Genomic DNA, 8732 nt, shown 5'->3' on the forward strand with positions numbered 1-8732 from the left:
ACAAAATAACGCTTTTTTTGCTTATTTTGCTTCTCGCCGCTAAGATTTGCTTGATTGTGTGATTATTAGATAAACTACTATATGGCCGATAAATGTATATATGTGGATGTATGCGCACGTGCGTATGCGTGTGCGTGCGTGTGCGTGCGTGTGCGTGTCGTGTGTGTGTGTGTATGTGTGTGTGTGTGTGTGCGTGCGTGTGCGTGCGTGTGCGTGCGTGCGTGCGTGTGTGTGCGTGCGTGTGCGTGCGTGCGTGCGTGTGTGTGTGTGTTTGCGAATATGCTCCTTCATTTGTCGTATACGTCCGCGCTTGACTGTGGGGATGTGCACGCACTTTGCACGTCAGCACCTTATTGTGTGCACTTGCGTGACAGTGGTGCTCCACTACTCACAGCAAACTCCCACCTGCAAACAGAGTGTCCTTTGTTCACTTTTCCTTGCCTCTCTGCCTCCCTGTTCACTATCAACACCACCCTCATTCCCTTCCATCCACACCCCCGCGTTCCTTTTGCACCCAAGGATTGCCATGTTCGTTGAGCAAGCTGTTGAAGCGCTCCAGGCATCGACCTCACTGGACACGGGCGCATTCAAGCAGCAATTTCTTCGGTTCGCCGTGGACTTTGAGAATACCCCATACAATGCCACGCTGTTCCCCCATGTCCCACAGGAGGACCCACTCGCCGTTGCCACCGAGCTCTTTGCCAAGTACTCCAAGCAACACTCCACCACTTGCTCATGTCTCTAGCCCGCATGTGTGCTTGTTATATTCCATCCCCCACCCACCACCACCACGCGCTGTTACAGTGTGACCACGCCTGCTCCTTCATGGGTGTGCCTGCTCTCCTTCCCCTCTGGCTGTCCTTCCCAACAGCCGATGTGGCTTTCGTGAACGATTTCATATAATTTTCTACAATGCCATCCACACGGCAAACTCCCACAACAACAAAGAAGCAGCACGCACCACGACGACAATCACCACGCACGGTGTGCACGCACTGCGTGCTGTCGTGGTGCACGTTACCACTTCCCCTTTGCCCCTTGCTTCAACACAGTTGGAAGCTGCGTGTTCCAGAAACGTACCATCTGCAACAAGTGTCCTCGCTGGCTAAACCTGGTCAGCAGCTCGCGTCATCACTGCAAGCTCCATCAGCACTGCCACAATTCGTGCCATGTGTTGGTCGCAGTGCCAAGACAGAACCCGCCCGTGCAGGCCAACAGCCCATGCAACTTCCCATACGAGCTGCTCACAACCCCGTCTGCATTCACATACCCAAGCCGAGCACGTACCTTGTCCACTATGCAACAACATCCAAATGCAAATCAGGGACGAGGTGAGCACCGAGGCACACCAACGAGCCGCCCTCCCGTGTTCGTTCACCCTCAACGCGTCTCGCGCGACGGCCCAGAATGGATGAGACGCCAGCACGTCGTGGGCAAGTCCGTCAGAGTTTTCCATCCACCATCCACGGCCTCAACCATCCCCCCGCCACCTCAGCACATGAGCACTAACCACTCTGTGATCATGGGTTCAGCACGATGCAACGCACAGCAGCTTTGCACCACACCTAAACAGGGAGACGAACCACCCCATCCATCCATATTTGCACGTCCCCACAGCCGTGCACCGATCTGCAACAGCGAGCAGATGCGACAACAAGCTCGGGTATCTCCACATTTTCCTGATTGTACTCCCAACGTCAACGATCCAAACAAGACGCGCTCACGCAGAAGACGACGACAAGTTGACGACAGATAGCGCACTTGAAAGACGACCCCAAACAGGCAGCTCCACACCAACGATTGGAAAGTCAGCAACGGGCAACGCTCGTGAACTGAGTCATCACGTCAGCCACAACTCCTGCCTCAACATCATCGAACACCTTACTTGAACGCGCACACAGCCACAGGCAAGCCATGAAGAAGCGTAACAAGAACGCAGCCAAACCACCAGCAGCGACTATGACAACAACACCACCAGCACCGTCACTTCGCTTCACGCCCACGATGGCGCGTGTTCTCGGCATCATCGCGTCTTGCCTGCTGCTGGCAGCAGGCTCAACTGCACAGTCCCTTCGCGATTTCGAGATTGCACACGCCGGATCCACAGACAGCCCTGCTCCTTCATGTCAGACCCGCTACGCCCCACGCGTGTACGCTGCAGACCCGCCGTGTGGGTTCCAAGACAGGGATGGCACCGTCAGGCTCAGCACAGGCATTGATCCGGCTGTGCAAGGCGATGCGAGGGCCACGTGCGCATTCTGGCTTCCGTTTACCGTCGCCCACAACACCACCACCCCTGGCCCCAACGGAACGACAATCATCACCACAACGTCGTCCTTGAAGTGGTCCTGCTCGTGGCACGGGTGCGAGGCGTCTGCGACGGTGGTTGACGGGGGCAACGCGATTGTGTGCGCGGTGCCGGGCAACATGCCGACGAACATCACGGCGACGGGGCCGGACGGCAGCCAGGCCGTGCGGGTGACGGTGCGGGTGTGGCACGCGCAATACGCGGGCGGCAGCGGGGACAGCGCGTGCCAGTCGCACGGCGGAGAGCCACCGGCGCTGTGGGACCAGCACGACTACGTGGTGGCGCACCGCAGCTGCGGGTGCCCGCCCGGCGTCGGCTACGTCGAGTGCGAGGAGCCCGACATGTGCCGCACGCACCGCTGCCTGGCGCACCCGCGGGCGGTGTGCGAGGTGAGCCACTGCGGGGTGTGCGCGGTGCGGTTCTACGCGGAGAAGCGCAGCTCGTACGAGGGCGTGGCGCCGCTGGACTGCCTGCCGCGCGACAAGTGCACGGGCGAGTGCCGCAAGGAGTTTGAGGCGTGCTCGCAGTACACCGGGTGCAGGGAGGCGCTGTACCGGCTGGTGGACGAGCGGGCGTCGTCCGGCACGTGCAACGGCACATGCCACGAGCGGCTGGCGGTGCCGACGGAGCCCGGCCGCACGCTGTTTGACCGCGTGTGGTCCTGCTACCGCACGTGCGAGGAGCGGGAGACGGTGCACACGGTGTGCGCGCTGCCGCCGCGGGCCGGGCAGTGCAAGGGGCGCATGACGCGGTGGTACTTTGACAGGATCACGGGCAAGTGCCGGCAGTTTGCGTATGGCGGGTGCGGCGGCAACGGCAACAACTTTGAGACGAGGGAGGCGTGCGAGCAGCGGTGCGAGCTCGGGGCGTGCTGCACGCGGCGCACGGTGCTGGACGACGTCGGGTACGACGCCAACGGGTACGACCAGTTTGGGTACGACCGGCGCGGGTATGCGCGGGACGGGTTCTCGCGGCGGCCGTGGACATACGCGGAGTTTGTGCGAAACACGTTTGACCTGTTTGGGCTGGACGAGCGCGGGTACGATCCGCGCGGGCTGGACGGGTCTGGGTTCTCCGTGGACGGCATGTCGCAGAACATGAGCCGCGACGGCCTGCAGTTTGAGTACCTGGAGGAGCAGATGTACGACGCGTGGGGCGTGGACAGGGCCAACATGAGCAGGCAGGGCTTTGACCTGCGCGGGTACGGCTACAACGGGCTGTACCGGCAGGCAGAGTACACGTGCCAGCAGACGACGCGGGAGCAGTGCCAGGCGCTGGAGGAGGGCGATCCCAACACAGACGTGGTGTCGTTTGTGCGCGGGGTGGCGTGCGGGGACAGGCAGTGCGGCAACCCGCAGTGGCAGGAGCCGCGGCAGTGCATCTACCAGGGCCGGCGGTACAACTACGGCGAGACGTTCCGCTACGCCTGCCAGTGGTGCGTGTGCGGGACAGACGGGGCGGTGACGTGCCAGTGCACGCCGCGGCGGCGCCGTGAGATAAGGGACCTGACGCTTGACGAGGTGCAGACGTACATTGACGCCATCTGGCGCCTGTACAACAGTGGCAACAGGTGGAACGAGTTTGTCAACATGCATCTGGGCGCGGCAACCACAGCGCATGGCAACCCGACCTTTCTCCCCTGGCACCGAGAATTCACAAACCAGTTTGAGCTTGCGCTGCGGGAGGTGACTGGCAACTGCGACTTCACGCTGCCCTACTGGGACTGGACAATCGACAGCAGCTCGCCCGAGACCTCGCCTGTGTGGAATCTCATTGGCGGCAATGGCCAGGGTGGCAACAACTGCGTGCAAGACGGCCCCTTCGCCGGCTTTCGTCCGTGCCTCCGTCGAAACTGGGATTCAAGCGTGTCGATTCCTTCGATCGCAGATGTGACCAACGTGCTGAGAATCCGGGATTACACCACCATGTCGGCACGACTCGAAGCCATTCACGGCAACGCCCACAACTTCATCGGCAGTCAAATGTCCACCATGTCTGCACCCTACGACCCTGTCTTCTTCTTGCATCACGCATACGTCGACAAGCAGTGGTACGACTGGCAAGTCGTGCTCGGAAACGGCAACGACTTTACACCTGAGCGACTCCACGACACGATGGACCCGTTTCCCAAGACGCCGGCAGACGTGCTTGACAGCGAGGGCCAGCTGTGCGTGGTGTACGAGCCGCCTGGCCGCACGCCGCCCTGCAACGAGGCACTCTTTGGCGGTTCCTATGAGACAAAGGGATACTACGCACCCGGTGCCCGGCCGCAGTACGACCGCGACGGCTACGACAGGGATGGATATGACAGGCGTGGACTTGACAAGCTCGGGCGGAACCGGGATGGGGTGCGTGTTGGCGGGGTCACTGCGACGGGGTTCAACACGGCCGGAGTGGACAGCCGCGGGTGCAGCATCATGCATCCGATGCCGCTGTACATGCGCGACGTGTTCCAGGCGCAGCGGGAGCTGTACCGGCGCATCCAGGCCAACGCATATGTGCAGCCCGCGCGCACGTGCAGCCCACTGCAGCCGCTGCCGGCGTGGTGGAAGGCGTCCATGTGGATGTCGCGCGGCGGGCTGTACGGGGCGATCATGGATGCGTACGAGGCGTACCTCGAGGAGGCGCTGGTGAGGCAGCCGGACGAGTGGCAGCGGGACAGGACGCAGTCGCAGCCGTCGATCCTGGAGGACCTGTGCTTTGCGGCGGACGACCTGACGCTGCGGCAGGACGACAGCTGGCGGCCGGGCGACGACTACCAGTGCCCGCCCGGCTTGCCGCGGCAGAACTGCGAGTGGAATCCCTGTGCGAATGCGACGTGTCCCGGGTCGCCGGACGCGACGTGCTGGGTGAACCCCTGCGGGCGGTGCCGGCCCGAGTTCTACCGGGAGGACGGGTCGCGTGCGCGCTGCTACTCGACGTGCCCGGTGGAGGAGGGCACGTGCACGTTTGACCCGTGCGCGTATGCGACGTGCGAGGCCAACCCGGAGGCCGTGTGCGAGACGAGCCCCTGCGGCGGGTGCGAGGTGGAGTGGAGCGACCCTGAGACGGGCGAGCCGGTGACGTGCGATGTTGAGCCGGACTCGTGCGCTGCGCAGGGCCAGACGTATGTGTGCGGGGAGGACGGGCAGACGTACGACAACGTGTGCTATGCGCGGGAGGCTGGGGTGAAGATTGCGTACGGGGGGCTGTGCGTTGCGTGCGAGCGGCTGTGCCCGCCGGAGGGGATGGCGGCCAAGGCGTGCGGCGAGGACTGGCAGACGTATGCGTCTGTGTGCCACGCGCGGTGTGCCGGGGTGAAGGTTGTTGTACACGGGGGCGTGCCGGCCGCTGCCTGTGACGTGTGAGCAGGTGAACTTCTTCAAGGCGTCTGACGCGGGGCGGCAGCAGCTGTGCAACGAGCACACGTCGTGCCTGACGACGGTGGCGCGGAGCGCGGACAACCGGTGTTTCTGGAACGAGGACACGCGGCGGTGCAGCTGCCAGCCGTCGGACGTGGTGTGCACGGCTGGTGCGCACGAGTGTGCGCGGTGCTGCAACGACGACCTGCGGCGGTGCCTTCGCTGGGGGCAGGACAGCGTGGACACGTGCTGGCGGGAGGCGTACGTTGCGTGCACGGTGCAGTGTGCGGAGGAGTACGATGCAGCCAAGCTGCCGGTAGCCGCGGCCTCTGTTGGCAGTGTTGATGATGGCGATGGCGGCGATGGCGGCGATGGAGGGATTAACATCTTCCTTGGAGACGATGACATGGTGCACAGCGGTAACGACACGAACAGCACTGCGCCTGGCCCCACTGGCCCGCTGGACACGGTTGTGTTCCGTGTTGGGCTGCGCGGACGCCCGAGCACGACGATGGACGCGGCGCAGTTTGCGGAGGCGACAAGCCTTGCTGTTGGGCGGGCGTCGTTTGTGCCGTCGGCGATGCGTGTAGTTGGGGCGAGCGCGATGGCTGCGGAGCGGCTGGGCAACACCACGGCCGGGGTTGAGCTTGAGGTGAACGCGGAGAGCAGCGACGGGTACGCGGTGCAGGCTGCGCTTGAGGCCGCGGTGGTGGAGGGCCGGCTGGCAAAGGAGGTGGCCATCTACACCGGCAGCGCCACCACAGACGACGTCATGCTGGTTGGAGCTGTGGAGGTGATTGAGCCACCAACCACGCCTGCACCGACTGACGATCCAAAGGTCAACCCACGTGAGTCCGATGCAGCCATCCCGATCCCAGCCATTGCTGGTGTTGTTGCGGCCCTGATTGTAATTGTCGGCTGCATTCTCGCTGTCGCAATTGTTCGCAAGCGCTCATGTGTCCGCCCGAAAGCGTCAGAGTCGACGTCGCCTGCTGGGCCGCGTGGCGTCACCACCGTTGGCGACAACTGATCTGAACCATCGTTGTGTGTGTGTGTGTGTGTGTGTGTGTGTGTGTGTGTGTGTGTGTGTGTGTGTGTGTGTGTGTGTTTGTGTGTGTTCTGATGCTTGCGATTGTGATCCTTGTACATGCGGTCATTCTTTTTGCTCTTTGCTGTGCATAGTCTCAGTTTCCCGCGCTGCTTACACAACTGTGTTCTGCCTACACGATCGCCCTTGCCCTACTGATAGCGCCTGTGTATGTGGGTTTTGTTCTTCCTACCATCGTGGGGTCTCTCTTGTCACCCGTGCGTGCATTGCGGCTGTTTTGTTTGGGAAGCCCCTCTCAAGATTGCTTCATGATGCGTGCTGCTGGTGCTCTGTTCATCATAGAATGTGCAAACTGTACAATTGCGGCAGATCCTATCAACAGTCATCAAATACGCGTGGTCAGAGGCAAGGCTAAATGTGTGTATGTGTGTTGGGGGGAGGGGAACATATGGAAGAAAGCATCATCAAGCTAATGAATCTCACAAAAACGACAGGGACACAAGGCTGGCAAAGCGGAAGCTGTGAGCGGCACAACAAGGCAGAGCAGCAAGAAATGCTCTGCCCACATGATATTAAGGCAAAGTGACATTGGGAATGGCACTACAGAAAGGGAATGCGCGCTACACACTCACACGCACGAGGCGCGTGTGAGCTTGGACAATGACTGCTTCCTTGTGGTTAAGGGAGAAAGCTGGCTGTTGTTGGGGCTTGGCGAATCAAATGCCTTGAGGTCATGGTGGTTGCCTTGTTCATGGCTGTCACTGTCGGTCGACGGCGTGAGCGACGAAGGCCGTGGCTCGTCGCTGTCCTTCTTGGCATAGGCATTCAAATCTGCCTTGGAAAACAGCTGCGCCTGCCCATGCATGAGCGAGGCATCGCTGTCTGTTGTCAGCACGTCTGCGCTGTTGGGCGCGTCGTACAAGGCCATCCCCATCGCGTCGATGGTGTCCACTGATCCGAAACGCGACCCCGAACTGCTCTCCGTCGGGACCAGGGACTGGCGTGGAGTTATCGTGTGCCTGCGTGCGCGTGTGGTGTTTGCATGCGTGTGCGCGAAGGGGTGTATGGATGAGTGTGTGGGTGCGTATGGGGGTATGCGTGCGCGTGCATATGTGTGTGTGTGTGTGTTTGCCATGGGCATGTGTGCCGTTGTCATGCGATAAGGATTTCGCTGGCGAGCAATTTCACGAGACCGTGACACTGCATTCACAGCAATTCAAGTGCACAGTGATGAACGTACGATATCAACGTGGTTGAAGCGCTTGACTCCATTGCCTCCGACAGCAATTCCTGCAGCTTCTGCGGTATGGGCCGCTCCGAGCTCGCCATGCGCCAGCACTGCAACATCACCTGTGGGCACGCAGCAGACACCGCCGTCGAGGCAGGAAGTGGTTGCCGTTGAGGGGCGAGAGCTAGCGTCGTACTTCAAGTGTGGAGTAGTGACAATAACACGCGCATCCATTCGTGGGCGGTTCCACAACGAACCGCACCATGCACCATGTGCCTCGAGTGAGACCGCACAATTAGTACCTTGTAGATGGAATGCGGACAGGCCTGAGGACGATCAAGCGGTGTGCCTCGCTTGGAGACGTTTGTTGCCACCTCAGAGTTGCTGAATCCCGCCCACGGCTTCTGCCCGTACGAGAAAATCTCTGTACAAAGGGACAACAGGCCATCATGTGAGCCGTGCGTTGATGGTGTTGGTGTGAGAGGGTGAAGGGGGTGAGGCGTTGATGGGCATGAGCGTGTGTGGCGTCGTTGTGGGGGGGGGCAGCAACGGCGCCCATGGACATGGTGTGCGCGCACACACACGCACACGGGAGGAGCGGGAAATCAAAGACGAACACACAACAAGCACAATAAGCGTGTGTACGAGGTGAACGTACCCCACAACACGACTCCAAACGCAAACATGTCCGACGCTGGCGAAAATTCGTTGTCGGAGATGGATTCCGGTGCCTGCACGTGTGTGTGTGTGTGTGTGTGTGTGTGTGTGTGTGTGTGTGTGTGTGTGTGTGTGTGTGTGTGTGTGTGT

General features: G+C 61.0%; 3 protein-coding genes across 3 annotated transcripts in view; 2 read left to right on the forward strand and 1 right to left on the reverse strand.

Moving 5' to 3' along the window:
- PTSG_11340 (alpha-N-acetylglucosaminidase) overlaps positions 1-918 on the forward strand; it is a 4303-nt gene extending 3385 nt beyond the window's left edge. The window contains exon 4 of the mRNA XM_004987642.1: positions 520-918. Coding sequence (XP_004987699.1) covers positions 520-745 — 226 coding nt within the window. The 3' untranslated portion in view covers positions 746-918. The remainder of the gene's footprint in view (positions 1-519) is intronic.
- Positions 919-920: 2 nt separating this feature from the next.
- On the forward strand, positions 921-6679 carry PTSG_11341 (uncharacterized protein; the record flags this gene model as incomplete). Its single annotated transcript, XM_004987643.1, has 2 exons — positions 921-5580; positions 5660-6679. The coding sequence occupies exons 1-2, from the start codon at positions 1915-1917 to the stop codon at positions 6677-6679; spliced, it is 4686 nt and encodes a 1561-aa protein (XP_004987700.1). The 5' UTR covers positions 921-1914.
- A 337-nt stretch (positions 6680-7016) lies between these two features.
- Positions 7017-8732, reverse strand: part of PTSG_11342 (serine/threonine protein kinase) — a 9899-nt gene continuing 8183 nt past the window's right edge. Inside the window, exons 16-19 of the mRNA XM_004987644.1 lie at positions 8584-8656; positions 8228-8349; positions 7938-8047; positions 7017-7716 (exon numbers count right to left, since the gene is read on the reverse strand). Of these exons, the coding sequence (XP_004987701.1) occupies positions 7326-7716; positions 7938-8047; positions 8228-8349; positions 8584-8656 (696 nt within the window). The 3' untranslated portion in view covers positions 7017-7325. The remainder of the gene's footprint in view (positions 7717-7937; positions 8048-8227; positions 8350-8583; positions 8657-8732) is intronic.

The sequence above is a fragment of the Salpingoeca rosetta genome (genome assembly GCF_000188695.1).
Source record: "Salpingoeca rosetta unplaced genomic scaffold supercont1.43, whole genome shotgun sequence".
Classification (NCBI taxonomy): domain Eukaryota; class Choanoflagellata; order Craspedida; family Salpingoecidae; genus Salpingoeca; species Salpingoeca rosetta.